At 43.5% G+C, this 21,078-nt stretch overlaps 1 protein-coding gene across 1 annotated transcript in view; it reads right to left on the bottom strand.

Annotated features, from left to right (window-relative positions):
* Positions 1–8,088: 8,088 nt before the first annotated feature.
* Positions 8,089–21,078, bottom strand: part of lamc2 (laminin, gamma 2) — a 28,297-nt gene continuing 15,307 nt past the window's right edge. Inside the window, exons 8-21 of the mRNA XM_078265176.1 lie at positions 20,427–20,822; positions 18,699–18,932; positions 17,900–18,036; positions 16,794–16,950; positions 16,492–16,697; positions 15,808–15,887; positions 14,764–14,901; positions 13,242–13,386; positions 12,976–13,125; positions 12,649–12,763; positions 12,186–12,382; positions 10,486–10,644; positions 9,610–9,709; positions 8,089–8,480 (exon numbers count right to left, since the gene is read on the bottom strand). Of these exons, the coding sequence (XP_078121302.1) occupies positions 8,224–8,480; positions 9,610–9,709; positions 10,486–10,644; positions 12,186–12,382; positions 12,649–12,763; positions 12,976–13,125; positions 13,242–13,386; positions 14,764–14,901; positions 15,808–15,887; positions 16,492–16,697; positions 16,794–16,950; positions 17,900–18,036; positions 18,699–18,932; positions 20,427–20,822 (2,471 nt within the window). The 3' untranslated portion in view covers positions 8,089–8,223. The remainder of the gene's footprint in view (positions 8,481–9,609; positions 9,710–10,485; positions 10,645–12,185; positions 12,383–12,648; positions 12,764–12,975; positions 13,126–13,241; positions 13,387–14,763; positions 14,902–15,807; positions 15,888–16,491; positions 16,698–16,793; positions 16,951–17,899; positions 18,037–18,698; positions 18,933–20,426; positions 20,823–21,078) is intronic.

The raw sequence follows: 21,078 nt of genomic DNA, 5'->3' as shown, positions 1-21,078 counted from the left end.
ATTTGAACACAGAGTGGACTCCAATATTGTCTTATATCAGGACATCCTGAAATTTTAGGTATTGAAAATAGTTTGACATGATGATGATGATGATGATGATGATGATGATGATGACGAACTTTTGTAAAACAAATCCTCAGCAGCAGTGTTGTTGTTGTTTTCTTTTCTTGTTCATGTGCTCCTGTTAGCTCTTTGTAGACTGCATGCTTAGACAGTTTGGTTCTGGCATGAATGTTCATTCCTTGGTAGAAAATGATCTGTTGTGAACGTGTTTGCAAAAAAAAGAAACACCAAAAGTAAATATATATATATGTATATATATGTATATATATATATATATATATATATATATATATAGTGGGGACTGTCATCACCCACTTCTGTCCATTTTCTCTTCACTCTGTGAATGTACAGATCTGTATGTACCGAAGATCAACGCCTCATTAATGTGGAATTAGTTTGCAATGATTTGTACATTTATTTGTGTGCGTGCGTGCGTGTGTGCGTGCGTGCGTGGGTGTGTGTCGGTAACTTTTTGTTGAGCCATGTAGCTAAAAAAAAAAAAGAATCTTGTTTTCTGTATTAATCTGCCTTTTGTTGCTCTGACTTCTTTTGATTGTAAACTGTGATGCACTCTTAACCATGACGTGTCATTTTTAACGTGTGTGTGTGTGTGTTAATTTAATGTTATTTATAGTTAAACAACTTTTTATATTTGGCCCTCACTACTGATTTTAAAATGACTTAAACATTTGGTTACATTAAGCTCTTAACACCCTCCTATGCTGCTTAAATAAAATATTTCATCGACACAATAATATGAACTCCTCGTCGTCCAGAATAATCCCGAAAGAATGTTGACATATACTCTTATGTGATTATGCTTCCTTTAATATTAGTCTAAATAATTCATTTCTGCTTTTGCAACTCGAGAATTAGGTATAATATCCTATAAATAAGGATTATTGACCATGACTTCCAAAAATAAGTGTAAAACTGGATGTAGTAAGTTGGTGTTAGTGGTGTTTATACATGGTAGTGAGAAGATGCGAAAAAAAAAACAGAAAACGTCAGAAAAAGTGTTGATTTTCAGTTTTCAACCGGCAAGTGCATGGTTGAATGGAAGACAACACAAGGGTTAATGTAAGCACACAGACTAAATCCTGGAGGTAACGAGGCGTAACGAGAGACAGGTGAGACATGATGAACAGGTGAGACACATCAGGGACTAATCTGACTCAACAGGAAACCAGACAGGAGCTGTTTCCTCATTCACTCACTCTCCATTCCCTCTACAGTGTTTCTTAAAGAGTGAACTATGTAGGGAACAACAGAGCAAGATTTAGGACATCACGTCTAACATCTACCAACCAGATAGTGTTGTGGGCGGGACATGAAGTGAGACTCAGTGGTGAGGTAAACGGGAGCAGACGGAGAGACTCAGAGCTGTATCTGAGACAAAGTACAACACCTTTTATTTCATTAACTTTATAATAAAACACAGATACAGATCATCTGCAAACTGCCAAATATGGGACAGAGCCTTTCCAGCTGCTGCTCCACGACGGGGGAAGCTGCTGCCTTCACATATCAGATGTGCTCCCTCCATTTCTGTTGTTATATCTCAGATAGAGACCCATTATAACTCTCTAATCTCTCTATCTGGTCTCATCATGTCATCATTCTGGGTTTGGGAACTGCTGCTTGTTGTTGGTGTTGGGATCTTCTTTTTGGGTTTTGATATTTACATTTTAATGGTCTTTTATTCATCACTTTGGTCAGATTGTGTGTTTAAATGAGCTCTAGAAATAAACTTTACTTACTGAAAGTTAAAATAAGAAACATTTTACAGACCGAGAGATATGTTGCTTATAATAATTAATTATCAAAACAAGTTTTATTGTTTATTAATAATGTTTATTATACAGATTATAAATTGTAAAATATAATAACAAGTTTATAACACTGACAACACTGCAACATACAACTATTATAAATGCATTAAAGACTATTCATATTCCTTCATATATAATATACATCACATCATCTTTAGATTTAAAATAAAACATCTGGAACACACACACACACACACACACACGCACACACGCACACACACACACACACACACACACACACACACACAGACACACATACAATTATTTATAATAAAACTCTTAGGTGACAGTAATGTTAAAAAGTGAATTCCCAACATGTTAAACTATTAAACCAATGTCCCCTAACAGATATATACACAACATACTAATCCAGGCGATAAGGGAACATTTGCACCCTGTTAGAGTCAAAGGGTTCACTTCTAACATTAAAACTTATTTTATATTATTATACTAATAATCATTGGGTATTTATGTCTTATTTCCCATCAATTGTTTGTTGTTTCTGTAATCTCTCTCTGTGTCTTTTGTGTTTTAGTTTAAATGTTCTCTCTGCATGAATGTGTCCCATCCCTTGTTTTAAAACCAGTGTATACCAGGCTGTGTTAAAGCCAGCGTATACCAGGCTGTGTTAAAGCCAGTGTATACCAGGCTGTGTTAAAGCCAGTGTATACCAGGCTGTGTTAAAGCCAGTGTATACCAGGCTGTGTTAAAGCCAGCGTATACCAGGCTGTGTTAAAGCCAGCGTATACCAGGCTGTGTTAAAGCCAATGATGAAATGATCATATATGCATATTAAGTGTGTGCGTGAGCTGAAAGCTGTGCTCTTCTCCGTGTCCTCAGGTTCACAGCGACTACAGCAGCACAGAGCACTCAGCAGCAGGACACTGAGCACTGAGCATCGCACTTTGAAGAAGGTGGAGTAGATCCCAAAGGGCTCCATGTACACTAACACAGTTCTCTCTGTTGACTCGCACTGAAGATCATCATCTTGGTCGGTGTGACTTGATAAACCAAACGCACACCTTATCCTCTCCTCTATCTGTGCATCTGAGAGTAACTTCTCCCTCTGAGAAGAGATCTCTACAGCAGAGGGGCCAAATTTAGGGGCACACCACCAGATAATACTGTTGCTTTCTCATACAGACTTTACAGGAGTACTGACCTAAGTGATTTAGCGTTAGAGATGAAAACACCAGCGAGTAGTTTTGGTCTACTGAAGGAACAGTCTGGTTTAGTAGTCCTAGGTCAGTGGAGATCCCATTAGACCATCATGGCGGCTGGTCATCAGTGGAGTCAGTGATAGTGCACGGCAACACAGCGGTCTCTCCCACTGAGCGGTAGATTATCTCATACAACCATAGTCTCAACTCTACAGTGTAACTGCTAACACACTGCTGTTGGTTCATCACCAGACATCTGTAGTCTGTAATGTCTGTTGTTGTGACGTTGGATACAGAAGAGCTGATGTGTTTGTCACCACTTGGTATCTTCCTCTAACATTGTCCATCACTGATGTCGTATTGTCCCCAAAAACTCTGCTCCATGTTTCTTGCTCATATCTAGAAACCACTGGTTCTCCAAGTCTCGCTGGGATACTGCTCAAAGATATTGGAATACAAACAGTAATAGTGATGTTGTTGTCATGCGTCACGTTGCCCTCAGTCCAACACTCCTCTTGGTACGGGCCAGAATCTGAATGGGTCAGGTTGAGGATGGTGTAAGAAGAAGTATTCACCGTGCTGACAAGTCGTTTCAAGTGTTGAGGTAGTGAGGGGTTGTTGGACCAGAGGTCAGAGGTGTTCCACAGGACAAGCTTCTCCTCACCAACAGATCTGGAGATCAGGCAGGAGTTGGTGTTGTTGGGGAGGTTGAAGGTGTAAGAGTCTCTTTCCTTATGGATGATGATCAGTTCTTCTGCATGGATGTTGTTGATGAAAGCAAACAACAGGAAGGAGAGCTCTGTGACTGCAGCCATTCTGCCTACGCTCTACACCAACCCTCATCAGCAGCTGCTCTTTATCTGTTATCAAACATGACTTCTTTATCTCATCATCAGAGGAAAGTTTGCAGCATCAGCTCTCTATCCAGTAGTCAACATCCTTTACACAAGTCTAAAACCACAGAGGCTGACATGTCTTTATACACACATCAGAGATAAGGGAGAAGGGGGGTGTGTGTTTGTGTGTGTGTGTGTGTGTGTGTGTGTTTTCCAGATGTTTTACTTTAAATCTAAAGATTATATGATGTTGTATATTATATATGAAGGAATATGAATTGTCTTTAATGCATTTATAATAGTTGTATCTTGCAGTGTTGTCAGTGTTATAAACTTGTTATTATATCTTGGTCTATATCTATAATCTATCATCTGTATAATAAACATTATTAATAAACAATAAAACTTGTTCTGATTGTGATTTCTGATTAATTATTATAAGCAACATATCTCTGGGTCTGTAAAATGTTTCTTATGTTAACTTTCAGTAAGTAAAGCTGATTTCTAGAGCTCATTTAAACACAATCTGACCAAAGTGATGAATAAAAGAACATTAAAATGTAAATATCAAAACCCAAAAAGAAGATCCCAACACCAACAATAAGCAGCAGTTCCCAAACCCAGAATGATGACATGATGAGACCAGATAGAGAGGTTGGAGAGTTATAATGGGTCTCTATCTGAGATATAACAACAGAAATGGAGGGAGCACATCTGATATGTGAAGGCAGCAGCTTCCCCCGTCGTGGAGCAGCAGCTGGAAAGGCTCTGTCCCATATTTGGCAGTTTGCAGATGATCTGTATCTGTGTTTAATTATAAAGTTAATGAAGTAAAAGGTGTTGTATTTTGTCTCAGCTACAGCTCTGAGTCTCTCCTCTGCTCCCGTTTACCTCACCACTGAGTCTCACTTCATGATGATGAGATAAAGAAGTCATGTTTGATAACAGATAAAGAGCAGCTGCTGATGAGGGTTGGTGTAGAGCGTAGGCAGAATGGCTGCAGTCACAGAGCTCTCCTTCCTGTTGTTTGCTTTCATCAACAACATCCATGCAGAAGAACTGATCATCATCCATAAGGAAAGAGACTCTTACACCTTCAACCTCCCCAACAACACCAACTCCTGCCTGATCTCCAGATCTGTTGGTGAGGAGAAGCTTGTCCTGTGGAACACCTCTGACCTCTGGTCCAACAACCCCTCACTACCTCAACACTTGAAACGACTTGTCAGCACGGTGAATACTTCTTCTTACACCATCCTCAACCTGACCCATTCAGATTCTGGCCCATACCAAGAGGAGTGTTGGACTGAGGGCAACGTGACGCATGACAACAACATCACTATTACTGTTTGTATTCCAATATCTTTGAGCAGTATCCCAGCGAGACTTGGAGAACCAGTGGTTTCTAGATATGAGCAAGAAACATGGAGCAGAGTTTTTGGGGACAATACGACATCAGTGATGGACAATGTTAGAGGAAGATACCAAGTGGTGACAAACACATCAGCTCTTCGTGTATCCAACGTCACAACAACAGACATTACAGACTACAGATGTCTGGTGATGAACCAACAGCAGTGTGTTAGCAGTTACACTGTAGAGTTGAGACTATGGTTGTATGAGATAATCTACCGCTCAGTGGGAGAGACCGCTGTGTTGCCGTGCACTATCACTGACTCCACTGATGACCAGCCGCCACGATGGTCTAATCGGATCTCCACTGACCTAGGACTACTAAACCAGACTGTTCCTTCAGTAGACCAAAACTACTCGCTGGTGTTTTCATCTCTAACGTTAAATCACTTAGGTCAGTACTCCTGTAAAGTCTGTATGAGAAAGCAACAGTATTATCTGGTGGTGTGCCCCAAATTTCCAGGAGATTTCTCTGTTTGCGTGTAAACGAAGGGCACAAACGAAGGGAAATGTCTCCGTTTTTCAAAATAACCATGTACATATTGTGGCCAAATGGCCCCTGAATCGTTGCCATGCCAGGTACACGCCTTCAAAGGTCTCCCATTGTGTTTGGCAAAACAAGCACATGGCCAAGAAGCCAGCCTACAACAAGGCACGGCTGGCAACCACTAATCACCGCCTCCAGCTGCCTCTCGTTTGCCCTCGTTAGGCCAGGACAAAAGGAGCCACACCAACTAAGGCAAGGGAGTCTGTGTTTGCCACTCAAGCTAACCACTGCTCTGTTTCCTGCACCCAGAAAGCCCATAAATCAAGCCGAGGACAACGGGAGCCGGATGTCTCTTCAATCTCCACTGGAACTCGAGGTCTCTTCTCCCCTCCTTGCCCAACTTCACCGGTGAGCCCCCCTACTGCACCTCGCCTACCCAGCAGGTTCCCCAAGCCCTAACCCAACCCTGCACACCAGCCACGCCACAAGGGAGCTACACTGCTGCACTCTTTATTTTGCTGTACAAAGAAAAATAAAGCGCCCACCTTAGTGGGTTTTCACTGCAATTTGATTCTGGTCCATTCTTGTCCCGCCACAGTGTAAACGGGGTAATAGTCTAGTTTCTTGTCTCTGTACTTACCTGTCTGCTCTGTTTACTGAGGTGACTAACTGGAAGATATCTGTCCTCAGAAATAACCCACCTTCAGAATCATCTGCTCTTAATCAGCCACGCAATGCACTGGATCATTGAGTCTGCAGCTGCACTGAGGAACACAGCCCAGACCCCAATCCATCTTCAGACCCAGCACCCTCCACTGCCAGCTCACTCTCACTGTCCAAATAAAATGTTATTTACCACCGACTCCGGTCTGCGCCGGCGTTCTGTCCCTCGTACCTGACAACCTCTCTGTCTGGCAGTAATGTCCTGTTTTTATTTTCTTTGTGATCCTTGATTCTGTACCTTGAAGAGCAATACTTAAATGGGTGATATTGGTGATTTGCAGCAGCTGGAACGTCAATTATAAACTTAAAAATCCCGAAAGTATTTTTTTATTTTTTTAGGCAGAATTTGACTTCATGTAGAAAATATCAAAAGCCCAATAATGATCAAAGTTATGAAACGTGTGAAAGTTCAGGTTTTATTTAAAAGCAGTTAATAGAGTGAATACAAACACTGATGGACTGTATGTACAGTTATAAATAAAACATGTTTACATTCACACACACACATCACAAACAAACAATATAGTTTCATATACACAGTATCCATCAAAAACTAACGTTAGATATGGTTTATTATACCTAACAACCCGTCTGGGTCATTATTTATGAAAGTTATCAGTTATGTGCAATAATGCAGGTTTTTCTTATTTTATGAGACGGATCGACAGCAGAACTTTTTGTTCTATAAAAAGTAGTTTTTAAACTCTTAATTTAGATATCTTTTTCATAAGAATATATTAATTTACTGGCAGGCCAATCACTGAAAAGCTCGCTGTTTTTTTTTTAAAATAACTCAAAAAAACAATCTTTTGTTTGACTGGCAGGTATTTAGGCAAACGCACTGAAAAACTAAATGTAAAACTGTTTATATCAGCATTTAATGAAACCAAGGGTTTGGGTTCAAACATTTTGAGCATACCAAACACTATTTCCTGCATTCTGGTGAGTTTTTCTACAACAATTAGTGCACTGGCCAGTTTTGATTATTAGGGGGGTGGTTAGCCCCCCATCACCCATGTAAATTACACCTATTTGTGAGGGGTCAGCCCAATGGTCCCACAGCCCAATGGTCCCACAGCCCTATGTTCCCACAGCCCAATGGTCCCACAGCCAAATGGTCCCACAGCCAAATGGTCCCACAGCCCTACGGTCCCACAGCCCTATGGTCCCACAGCCCAATTGTCCCACAGCCCTATGTTCCTACATTTCTAAGGTTTTTCTTAAAATTAGGCCCTATGTTAGGGTTAGGGTTACATTTCATCTGTAGTCCATTGCTACTGGTTAATAGGTTGGGTGTAATTGGCTACCAAATTGGGAGAAAGGGAGATACAGTCATACAAATTCATGAAAAAGGAAATGTGGGAACATAGGGCCTAACTTTCAGTGAATAAAAAACATTCTTAGAAATGTGGGAACATAGGGTTGTGGGAATATAAGGCTGTGGGAATATAAGGCTGTGGGAATATAGGGCCTAATTTTTAGCGAAAAAATCTTATATTTGTGGGAACACAGGCATTCTCCCATTAGTGAAACATAATGGAGGTATTGAATGGGGGAAAACACTTCTGGAACCAGAGCCCTTAAAAAAGTGGGCGGTCACTTTTGAGCTGTTGAGCTGTATAATCATAATTTGTGAACCCGTTTGGAACCGTTCTGGATGCCCAATCATACGGGTTCTTCTTCTATTGGATCAGGAACTTGGGCGGCCCTCAGGGCTCCTCGATGGGCGGGCTGTTGAAGCAGCCATTGGGGATGGCCTGCAGGATGTCCTCTAGGTTAGTGATGTCTGCCAGGATCATGGTGATGTCCTGGTCCATGGTGGCCAGCCGGCGGAGATGGGCCGCCTCCTGCGCCTCCATGTCCCGGAGCCGGGGCCTCAGGCGGCCCTCCACGTCCCTCTGAGCGCCGGCCACAGAGTCCTCCAGCTGTTTCAGCTGCTTCTCATCCACAGTGCCGCCATTCTGGTCTGAGGAGAAGAAGAAAACAGAGGGTTTAACAACATACTGCTGCAATGTAACGTCAGTTTGTCTGACAACATTATGGAAAGGATCCCTACAGAGATAGACCTTTTAGTTAAAGAGTAAGATCCTTTTAGTTTAACATGAAACAGCCCCGAAATCACCATCACCAAACTTCACCAGACTCCATGTAAATAATCAGTACTTTTATCATCGTAAAAAACACTTCATTCAAAGTCCACAGAAACAAAATAAAACTATTAAAAGCCGTCTTGGTTCATCTTTCCACTGTTCCAACAATCACCACTCTGGTTTGGTTGAAATAAACCCTTAATTCACCCATTTACATGTGGAGATATGCTGGCTCTATACACACTAAAAGTCCTGATTATTTACATGGAGTCTGGTGGAAATATGCTGGCTCTATACACGCTAAAAGTCCTGATTATTTACATGGAGTCTGGTGGAAATATGCTGGCTCTATACACGCTAAAAGTCCTGATTATTTACATGGAGTCTGGTGGAGATATGCTGGCTCTATACACGCTACAAAGTCAGATTATTTACATGGAGTCTGGTGGAAATATGCTGGCTCTATACACGCTAAAAGTCCTGATTATTTACATGGAGTCTGGTGGAAATATGCTGGCTCTATACACGCTAAAAGTCCTGATTATTTACATGGAGTCTGGTGGAGATATGCTGGCTCTATACACGCTAAAAGTCCTGATTATTTACATGGAGTCTGGTGGAGATATGCTGGCTCTATACACACCAAAAGTCCTGATTATTTACATGGAGTCTGGTGGAGATATGCTGGCTCTATACATGCTAAAAGTACTGATTATTTACATGGAGTCTGGTGGGTTTGGTGATGGTGATTTCGGGGCTGTTTCATGTTAAACTAAAAGGATCTTCCTCTTTAACTCAAAAGGTCTATTTCTGTAGGGATCCTTTCATAATGTTGTCAGACACTTAGAATAATAATCTGAGTCTGTCAGCAGCAACAACCCAACTTTTAGTGGACGCTGACTGATGCTGAACATCTGTCCTGTAGGGTTACATTACAGCCCGTAAAATAAAGAGTGTAGGTTGTAAAATAACCCTTTAACGTGAAGTAAAACCAGAGGAACGTACTCATGTTAGCCAGCATACTGCTGATGTCTCGCAGTGTTTTTCCCACAGCGTCTCGGGTCTGTTTGGCGTTGTTGAAAGCTCCTGTCGCTCCAACGGCTGCCTGCAGAGACAAAACATTCACTTCATTTAGTTTTTGTCCAACAGTTGGTGACTCTTTCTCCCCCGACAGGTTATCTGTCTGCACGGATACTTTCAGAGCTGGAAGAAGTATTCAGATCCTTTACTACAGTAGAAGTACTAATACCACAGTGTAAAACTACTCTGTTATGTTACCACACACACACACACACACTTGTAGCCGTTATATTGTTGGTTAGTTTACTTTAGAATCAAACAAGATGTGTTCTGTGTGCAGTAATCTTAATGTGTAAAGTAACTAGTAACTAAAGCTGTAACATATGAATGTAGTGGAGTAAAAACAGGGGCGGTTTTTGACATGAGTCATGGGGGGGCACCACGAGCACTTGGATAAAAAAACAAAATCGGCGCCCGTGTCTGATGATAGTGGTAGTGGTGTCGGCGACAGTGGCATGCACAGTGAGGAGGAGACTCAGGAGGAGAGGGACAGAGATGAGGGAGTGAGGGTACAACCTGCAGTAAGCACAACTCCTCTTAAAACACTTAGCCTCTTGATAAAACTGAGCCAAAAACTGAGTGGTGGACAAACACTACAACAATAGAAGACGTAGGCATGCTGCACTGTATGACTGCATTAGTAGCCTATATAAACGTTGCACATCATGCAAACTTTCTTAACCAGAATTGTAGCTTTTCTATCTGCTTAGGCAGCTCGAAGAGGGTAAGTAAGGGAAGTACAAGTACCTCAACATTTGGACTGGAGTACAGTACTGGAGTAAATGTACTTAGTTACTTTACCTGCTTGGCGACGGCCTCCAGCGTCCGGCCAGCGTCCAGCTCGGAGGCCAGGTCTGCAGCTGTGTCCATTGCCGTCGTCTTCAGATCCTTTGCCTCGTTGTTCAGTTTCGTGGCGTCCTTCAGCAGATCGGCATGAGACGGCAAAGATCCAATTGTTCCCTGAAGAATAAAGAAACCCAGTGAACACAGAGGGGAGGTTTCAGATAGGGATGCACCGAATCCAGGATTCGGCTTCGGATTTTTGACGGGGGTTCGGTTTCTGCCGAACCCTGCACTACGCGCGCTACGCTGGTCGACGTAATGACGGCGCCGTTGATTACTGGAAGGTGTTTACGTAGGTGGAGCTTCAATGCAGAAAGAGAAAGTGAAAATGGAACTGGTGAGCAGAACAAGTGTTGTTTGGCAGTACTTTCAGTCAAAAGAAGGCCATTCAAGTCCAGCTACATGTTCAATCTGCAATGCTGATTAGTCTGGTGGTGGCGAGGACCCTAAACAATACACAACATCACCGCTGTTACAACATCTGGTATGAAACATCTGGAAGAATACGAGCTGAGCATGAAGGAATCTACAGACAGCAGCCAGAATGCAGCAACTTCAGGTACGGCAAAGGAAGGACAGTCACTGTTTACTTCATTAATGTGTTGACTGTGTTCATGGACTGAGGACGGGACGAGGACTCAGCAGAACCTCAACCAGGGGGTTCAGGATTCAGCAGAACCTCAACCAGGGGGTTCAGGATTCAGCAGAACCCCAAAAATCAGGATTTGGTGCATGCGTCGTTTCAGATGGACCTTTTGGACTTTATGTTCCCATGTTTTTGTGTCTAAGTGACTGATGGGAACAACAGACTTTGACATTGGTCCAGTGCTAGGCAAGAAGCAACTATAACAGTATTGGGCAATTATGCACCTTCTTTACGTCCACAAATGTGCTGTTTTTGCTACTGACAGGCTCACATTATTATTCTCTGTCTCACAACATTATGTAAAAGGATCCCTACAGAAATAGACCTTTCTGTTAAGGAATAAGATCCTTTTTATAAACATAATTAAGTTCGCTAAAGCCACCAGACTCCATGTAAATAAACAGTAATTTTAGCATCATAAGACACACTTCATTCAAAGTGGACCGAAATTAAATAAAACTAAAGTCGTTTTGTTTGGTTCGTTTGTCTATCCACTTTACCAACCATCACAATTCCAGTTTTGGTTGAAATAAACACATAGTTTACTGATTTACATGTGAAAATATGTTGGCTCTATACACGCTAAAAGTATTGTTTTTTTTAAATGGAGTCTGTCTCTGCTTAAACAGAAAGGTCTTAAAAAGGTCTATCTCTGTAGGATCCTTTCCACAATGTTGTCAGACACTTAGAATAATAATCTGAGTCTGTCAGCAGCAACAACACAACTTTTAGTGGACGCTGACTGATGCTGAACATCTGTCCTGTAGGGTTACATTACAGCCCGTTCTGCGGATGCTGATCACAGATGTCTCGCTTAAATACTGGACCAGTTTCAAAGATTTTTGTTCCCATCAGTCACTTATACACAAAAACAGGAAAATAGGGTCCAGGTAATTACCCTTTAACTGCCTTCAAGCTGTAAGCACAAAGCTTTGAAGCAACTGAAAGTAGAAGAGCACTATCTACCCTGTGTGAATTGAAACTTAAAAGCTCTCAGGTGATTGGATGTTACCTCCAGACCATTGACCAGGTTCTCCAGCACGTTGATGGTTCCCAGCGCCGCGTCGTAATCTCCAGACACGTCTCCCAGGACGGAGATCGTCTTAGCGTTGCTGTCCACGGCCCGCTGGATGACGGTGCTGATGCCGGGGAGACGCTTGATGGCGGCGTCGGCCAGAGCTTTACCTCCGTCGATCTGCTGGTCGAACCCTGCGGAGGAAGACCAGGAAGAGTCACATTCTGTCCGTCTGTCTGGCTCTCTCTCTGTCTGTGCCTGTCTGTCTGGCTCTCTGTCCGGCTATCTGTCTTCTTTCTGTCTGTCCGTCCGTCCGTCTGTATGTCTGTGAGTCTGTCTGTCTGTCTTCTTTCCGTCTGTCTGTCTGTGTGTGTGTCTGTCTGCCTTGTCCATCCGACCGTCTGTATGTCTGTGAGTCTGTCTGTCTGTCTTCTTTCCGTCTGTCTGTCTGTCTGTCTACCTCTCAGGGTGTTCAGGGCATCGTCCAGCTCGTTGGTGTTGCTGTTGATGCGTCGCAGAGCGTCCTCTGTGTTGACCTTGGCGATGTCGACTCTGTTGGACAGCTTGTCGAACTCCTAGAGAGAGAAACCAGATTGGACATCAACATATTGTCTTGCATTGCACCACTAATGCATTCTGGGATGGGAGAAAGACCAACAGGCCTGCCTTGTTGCACCATCCAAATCTTCTTCAAAACTTTTCAGCATGTAGCTTGTTAGTTCAAAGTTTAAGAGAACAGTTTGTTAAATGTAAAAACATGGTTTGGGTTCCTTTGATCCTTTAGTACCTTTTGGGCGGTCTTGCCCTTTGCCAGCAGTTCCTCAGTGGCGGCCTTGTCTCGCTGCACGCCGTCCTGCAGCGCCCCGATCCCGGAGATGTCCGCATCCACCGACTTCTTCACATCGTCCAACCTGGAAACCATGGCGTCCACCTGCCCCTGAGCATGATGGGAGAACAGAATATTAGAGAGTATTCACTCAGGAATGTTTCCTCAGGACGACTTGTTTTCTAAAGACGGACCTACACACTTTGGCGTCTAACAGCAGCAGTTACCTTCAGGGATGACGGGATGCTTCGCTCCATGTTGGCGATGTCTTTCAGCATGCCGTCGGCCATCTTGCTCTCGTTTCCGGCCTCAGTGCTCAGCCGGGTGGCCTGGTTCTCCAAACCCTTCACCGCGGCTGAATTCTTATCATACCTGAGTAACATCGTAAAGTTACTAGACAATTTTGGCCAGTGATGAAGAAGCAAATAACACTGCGTCTGTGTGAATCGGCTGCACAAAAGATATAAGTCTATAATGCCAGATCGGTCTGTTTTCCAACAAGAAATTTGGGCGGTTTTGTGTATGTTTGGCTTGGAAAATTAATCTTTATCTGACGATACTGCTTGTAGTTCTGATCCTACATTTCCCATGAACACATTAAAAATGTAGTATTAAAAAGGGGTTGTTCTCGACATTCAGAACAAAAATATAGCAGCAAACAGCTACTTGCTATGTAGAGATATACTGTAGTGGCATAATGACATCCTGAGCAGATAATTAAGTCAGAGTTTTGATAGCGTGTTTGGCTGCGCGTGCATGTGGCCATGAAGAAAACGTAGGTATTTCACGTATTGAGGAACGGTCTGTGAGAGCTGTGCGAAGGCAATCACAGTCTGCTGTTTCTTCCAGTATTTTGAGTTACAAGGTTGTTGTTTAGTAAATCAGGAACCACCGGTGCAGCGCCGTTTTCTACCTCTTTGTTTGGGCTTTTATTCCATAAAATGTTTTCTGCTGGTCACAGGGTACATTATTGACAGAAGTTTAAGTACCACTGGTTTAGAGCATCAACACAGATTTACGATCGTCCCATTGGACAACGAACTACCTACTTACTACCCTCCTAAAGTTGTTCTGTAAACACTCTTGTACCTTTGGACTTTTTGTCGATGACTACATTTACATGCACATAAAATTCAGTTTTTTGCCCTTATTCTGAAAAGACAATATTCCTCTAAGCTGTTTCAATGGCTAATGAAAGACAATATTTCTCTAATATTGCCGTTTACATGCAGCGTACAAATATATGTTTTTAACCAGTAGGACTTGTTGGAGCAAACACAGTGTCCTTCTTTTATTTATTCAACCAGCTTCTTGAAAAGGTCAGCTCATATGCAACCCTGCAAACTGTTGGCTGGTTGGTTTGTGTATTACAACCACTGCAACGCCGAGAGGCTTGAAGCGTTAACAGCCGTGAGGCTGTAAACTGTCATAAACTGCAGGGAAAGCCCTGATTGAGATGCAGATTCTGAATGCGCTGTATACATGTCCAAAGAATGCTTCTAAAACCTGAATAATACCGGCATATCACACATGTCTTAATCGGAAAATGCTTAATTCGGGAAAAGGCCTTTTTCATAATCTGCTGTTTACATAACCTTTGTCAAATTAGGATTATTGTTATATTCAGAATAATAGTGGAATATTAATGTGCACGTAAACATACTCAATGAAACCAATGTTATAACAGTAAAAGGACAAAGGAATGAGACCATTTAACCCATTATCCTCAAGCTGACAGAAGAGACTCACATGGTTTTCAGATCTCCGATCAGCTCTTTGACTTTGTTCTCTCTGTTCATGAGAGTTCGGACCAGGGCCAGACTCTTCTCGGAGTCACTCAGAGCTTCGTTGGCGCTTCGCTCCACGGCGTCTGCCTTCGTCTCATGTCTGCAAGACGGACACACAGGAAGTGATGAAGACACAAACATCTTCTTTCAATCGCATCAGACTTAAAAACTCTTTCATACATCAATCTATCATGTTGTTAAACCAGCTACATTAAATCCAATGCAATATTTATTCAGGGTTACAAGTCTCCAAGACCTTGTCTGTGTGTATGTTCATGTCATTTTCTGTTGTTATACACGTATGCTTTGTTTCCTTACTTGGGTGTTAATGTCATTTGTTTTTTTGGTGTTATTCATCTATGTCTATGTCCACTTTTTCATATGAGCTACCCAGGGATGCAAAAAGAATTTCAGCCCTGGCTGACAATAAAACTGTATCGTATCTGATATGGTAAATATAAACTCTTATCTTCTCAACAGATAAATAAATAAATATGACGGACTTACTTATCCATGGAAGGGTGAGAATCAAGGGCAACTGGACATTGGTTAAAAGGTGCTTCAAAGATGGGAACCATGGGAATCAGGGTCCAGGTTGAAATAAAAACTAAGTTAATCTATAACCCAGTCCATTTGCTCTTGATTATAAGCCTTTCTTGGGTAACTATGATCTGGATGACAGCGAACGTTTTGCAGACAATGAACTTCAAATCAAAGGCGATTGGACTTTGGTTAAAGATGCTTCGAAGACACTTTGTTCCTCATTTAGTGACTTCTTCAGTTTGGAACTTCAGGGAATGAGAGACGAAACATCTTCGAAGCACCTTTAAAGCATCATTTTGGTTGCTCCCATCAGTCACTTAGACACAAACATGAGAAAATAGGGTCCAGGTTGAAACAAAAACGAAGTTAATCTATAACCAAGTCCATTTGCTCTTGATTTTAACCCCTTCCTTGGGTAAATATGATCTGGATGACTGCCAAGGTTTGCAGACGATGCACTTACTTATCAGCCAGACTTGTAGCTGTCTGCACCAGAGAGGAAAGCAGGTTTGAACTCAGTGGAGCATCTCCGAGAGGAATCTCCTGACAAGAAGGAAGAGACAAAATGGCTGTTAGATTAAAAGTAAACCTGTCAATCATATTAGGTCCGAACTTTCCAAAACACACAAGAACGAAGAAATCTTGAAGTGTTTAGCCAACAGCTCGGGGAAAGGGTGTTTCTGCCTTACCCTTGTCTCGGTCTCAACCCCTCAAAGTCTCGGTCTCAACCCCTCAAAGTCTCGGTCTCAACCCCTAAAAGTCTCGGTCTCAACCCCTCAAAGTATTGGTCTTGTCTTGGTCTCAACCCCTCAAAGTCTTGGTCTCGTCTCGGTCTCAACCCCTCAAAGTCTCCTTCTTGTATCGGATCTCAACCCCTCAAAGTCTTGGTCTTGTCTCTGTCTCAACCCCTCAAAGTCTCCTTCTTGTATCGGATCTCAACCCCTCAAAGTCTTGGTCTCAACCCCTCAAAGTCTTGTTCTTGTCTCAGTCTCGATACACTCCGGTCTTGGTGATGACTTGGTCTTGGTTTATGTAACTATATATTTTTGGTTATATTACTTTTTAAAACACAAGTCTTGGGAAATTGTACTGTTCCTCAGAATCAGAAATTAATTTGGAATTGGACATTTTTTGTATTTGGTCTTACGGCTAATCTGAGTTGGGCCTTGGCCTCGTTTAGTTCGCGTCTCATCTCCTCCATCAGACTCTGAACCTCCGCCACCTTCGCCCTGTATGTCTGCTGTCGGCGTTTGATGTCGTCCGCTGTGTCGGCGATGTTCTGGATGTCTTGCTCCTCGGCCAGCTGACTCCTGCTGATGGAAGCCAGGCGGCCCTGCAGGTTCTTCTCTGATCCTATTGGACAAGGGCACACGGGATGTCATTAGTATGGCATTTACTGCAGTAAAATATAAAATGTTTTTTTCTTGGATGGTGTAAACGTTCCCGTACCTGTGAGCATCTCGGCCTCATACTGCAGGTCGTCCACCATCTCCTCGGTTGCTCTCAGAGCCGCCTCCATCTCAGCGCTGTCGGCTGGTTTCAAACCTCCGTCCATTTTGGAGAACAGAATCTCCAGCTCCTTCAGTTTGGCAGCGTAAGCCTCCATCTGAAACACACAGTTCAACAAACTCATTTAGAGAATCTCCCTCTGGCTAAATAATGTCACAGTCACAGTTGAGGTTCAGAAGATCTTTTAGTTAAAGAGTTATGTCCTTTATGTTTAACATGATACGTCCCCAAAATCACCATCACCAAACCCACCAGACTCCATGTAAATAATCAGGACTTTTAGCTTGTATAGAGCCAGCATATTTCCACCAGACTCCATGTAAATAATCAGGACTTTTAGCGTGTATAGAGCCAGCATATCTCCACCAGACTCCATGTAAATAATCAGGATTTTTAGCGTGTATAGAGCCAGCATATCTCCACCAGACTCCATGTAAATAATCAGGACTTTTAGCGTGTGTAGAGCCAGCATATCTCCACCAGACTCCATGTAAATAATCAGGACTTTTAGCTTGTATAGAGCCAGCATATCTCCACCAGACTCCATGTAAATAATCAGGACTTTTAGCGTGTATAGAGCCAGCATATTTCTACCAGACTCCATGTAAATAATCAGGACTTTTAGTGTGTATAGAGCCAGCATATTTCCACATGTAAATGGGTGAATTAAAGGTTTATTTCAACCAAACCAGAGTGGTGATTGTTGGAACAGTGGAAAGATGAACCAAGACGGCTTTTGATAGTTTCATTTAGTTTCTGTCCACTTTGAATGAAGTGTGTTTTACGATGATAAAAGTCCTGATTATTTACATGGAGTCTGGTGTAGTTTGGTGATGGTGATTTCGGGGCTGTTTCATGTTAAACTAAAAGGATCTTACTCTTTAACTCAAAAGGTCTATCTCTGTAGGGATCCTTTCATAATGTTGTCAGACACTTAGAATAATAATCTGAGTCTGTCAGCAGCAACAACAGAACTTTATGTTGACTCTAACTGATGCTAAACATTTTCTTCATACAGATAAAAACATGCAGCAGAGTTTCGGTACCTTTTTCTTGATGGGGCTGAAACAGGCGGGACAGTTGGACCTCTGGCACTTCAGACCCTCGAAGCCCGGTCTGCACCGGCAGCGACCTGCATCGTCACACTGTCTAGACTCAGAGCCCAGAACGTCACAGCTGCACGCTACGCAACAAAAACAAGACAGGAAACAGACCTTAATATTCACAATCACAAGCAGCTTTCATGGCCAGGTAAGTGTGAACACAAAGAGGGAATTTGACTCCACTAACACAGTACTAACACAGAAACAGATGCATATGTGCAGCTGTGGCTTAGTGGTAGAGCGGTTGCCTGCCAATCGGAAGGTTGGTGGTTCGATCCCTGGCCCTGCAGTCCCATGTCGAAGTGTCCTTGTGCAAGACACTGAACCCTGAGCTGGGTAAATGTGTGTGAATGTTTATATGATAAGCAGGTGGCACCTTGTACGGCAGCCTCGGCCACAGTGTGTGAATGGTTCCTGTTATAGTTAGTCGTTAAGACTAGAAAAGTGCTATATAAATACAGTCAATTTACATTTAAAAGCATAACAAAACAGGTTTCACGGAGTTTAACTCACTCTACATCATTTTATCGAGACTTTCCTCCCCCGAAAAACCCCCACATAGATCGTTTTGGTCGGCTTTTAAGGTTTTTTGTTGCCTTTTTCAACATATTTGTCTAAGAAATGTGTGACATTAATCTCCAAGAATATCCAAGTTTTGGTGTATTTTCAAAGACGAACCCCTGCAGATATATAGAAGATATATGCAGATATAATAAATGAAAATGCGTTTGTATGTATTTACGTTTGCAGGCGTCTGCGGCGTGTCCGTGGTAGAAACCTGGCTGACACTCCTCACAGCTCCGCCCCGCTGTGTTGTTCCGACACTTGAGACATTCTCCGCTGCGGCGGTCGCAGCTTCCCGCCACGCTGACGTCGATGTGGCCGTTACAGCGGCAGGGCCGGCAGGGCCGCTGCACGCCGCCAATTCCTGATGGGTTTCCATGGTAACCCTCCTGACACACGTCACAGCGAGGACCTGAAGGGACGGGCAGACACAAGATTATCAGACTACGATATGATACTTTGTTGTAGCACGATTATCACGGTTGTTTGTCACGATTGTGGGTTTTCTGTTGTAGTTTCATCCTATTTTATTTTGTAGTCTCTCTGCTCTCCCATGTGTTGTCTTGTTTTACTTCCTGTCTTCTGCCTTCCCACCTGTGTGATTACCTGTCCCCGCCCCTATGTGTGACCATGAGGTTTGACCAGAGATTGGCATGGGGTACTTTCCATAAGATCATCTCTCAATGCAAATCAAACCAGCTGTTAGACTAACTGAAATACAACCATGTTAATCTCTAGGTATGGTGAAGGGTATGTGATGATGGGGGGGTATGGTGAAGGGTATGTGATGATGGGGGGGTATGGTGAAGGGTATCTGATGATGTGGGGGTATGGTGAAGGGTATGTGATGATGGGGGGGGTATGGTGAAGGGTATGTGATGATGGGGGGGGGGTATGGTGAAGGGTATGTGATGATGTGGGGGTATGGTGAAGGGGATGTGATGATGTGGGGGTATGGTGAAGGGTATGTGATGATGGGGGGGTATGGTGAAGGGTATGTGATGATGGGGGGGTATGGTGAAGGGTATATGATGATGGGGTGGTATGGTGAAGGGGATGTGATGATGGGGGGGTATGGTGAAGGGTATGTGATGATGGGGGGGTATGGTGAAGGGTATGTGATGATGTGGGGGGTATGGTGAAGGGTATGTGATGATGTGGGGGTATGGTGAAGGGTATGTGATGATGTGGGGGGTATGGTGAAGGGTATGTGATGATGTGGGGGGTATGGTGAAGGGTATGTGATGATGGGGGGGGGGAGTATGGTGAAGGGTATCTGATGATGTGGGGGTATGGTGAAGGGTATGTGATGATGGGGGGGTATGGTGAAGGGTATGTGATGATGTGGGGGGGTATGGTGAAGGGTATGTGATGATGGGGGGGTATGGTGAAGGGGATGTGATGATGGGGGGGTATGGTGAAGGGTATGTGATGATGGGGGGGTATGGTGAAGGGTATGTGATGATGGGGGGGTATGGTGAAGGGTATGTGATGATGGGGGGGGTATGGTGAAGGGTATGTGATGATGGGGGGGTATGGTGAAGGGTATGTGATGATGGGGGGGTATGGTGAAGGGTATGTGATGATGGGAGACCAAGGGAGCTTTATCAGGATCATAGTATCCTGGATCCATGAAATAACTGGCCTTTCAAAATAAAAGCCTGCCTGCCTCTATGGGAATCTAACATAGGGGTGTAGTGACTTATGCCCCCTGTATTTTAAGGAAGAACATTTATTTATTTACGATACATTATTCATTCACAAAGAAAATTGGTGTCCTTAAAGGTTGGATTTTTCCAAATTTTTTTAATTAAGGCATTAAGATCAATTTCCTAAAGATGAGTTTTTTATTCCTCTTTTTAGTCAACTTTAGCATGGGTGTCCTAATTTGTTCACATGACTGTACCGGTGGCTCCGGTTGGGCAGCGGTCACATCGTGGCTCCAGAGAGCCGGCGGCAATCGAGCAGGACTCTCCGTCCGGACAGGGACACTTCACGCAGCTGTGCTCCTGCCAGGGGTCCCGGTAAAAACCTTCGGCGCAGCTGGGCTCTCCGGGCGTCTCGTCTCCAGAGTAACAGTCTCCGGTCTGTGGGTCGCAGCTTCCTCCTCTGCAGCTGCAGCGCTCGCAGACGCTGAAGGCGCCGTCGGCCGGCGTCCGCCATCTGAAGCCCGCTGAGCACCGCTCGCAGAACTCGCCCTCGTAACCCGGCGGGCAGCGGCAGGTCTGAACCCAGCCGGCCGGGACGCCGGCCCCCCCACGCCGCGCCGACACCAACTGCACGTTGTCAAGGTAACCACGGCCTGAAAAAGACACAACAGTTTAGTCAATCATCCTCCAAATATTCAGCAAATATTTCTCAGAGTTGTGGCCGGTTAGCTCAGTTGGTAGAGCGGGTGCACATATGTAGAGGTTTGTTCCTTGACGCAGAAGGTCCAGGGTTTGAGTCCGACCTGTGACGGTTTTCCTGCATGTCTTCCCCCCCCCCTCTCTCTGCCCTTTCATATCTCAGCTTTCCTATCCAATAAAGGCCGAAATGCCTGAAAATAATCTTTAAAA

Source organism: Sander vitreus, chromosome 12 (genome assembly GCF_031162955.1).
Source record: "Sander vitreus isolate 19-12246 chromosome 12, sanVit1, whole genome shotgun sequence".
NCBI classification, from domain to species: domain Eukaryota; kingdom Metazoa; phylum Chordata; class Actinopteri; order Perciformes; family Percidae; genus Sander; species Sander vitreus.
Note: the sequence above shows the minus strand (reverse complement) of the source record. Positions and strands in the feature narration are given on the sequence as shown.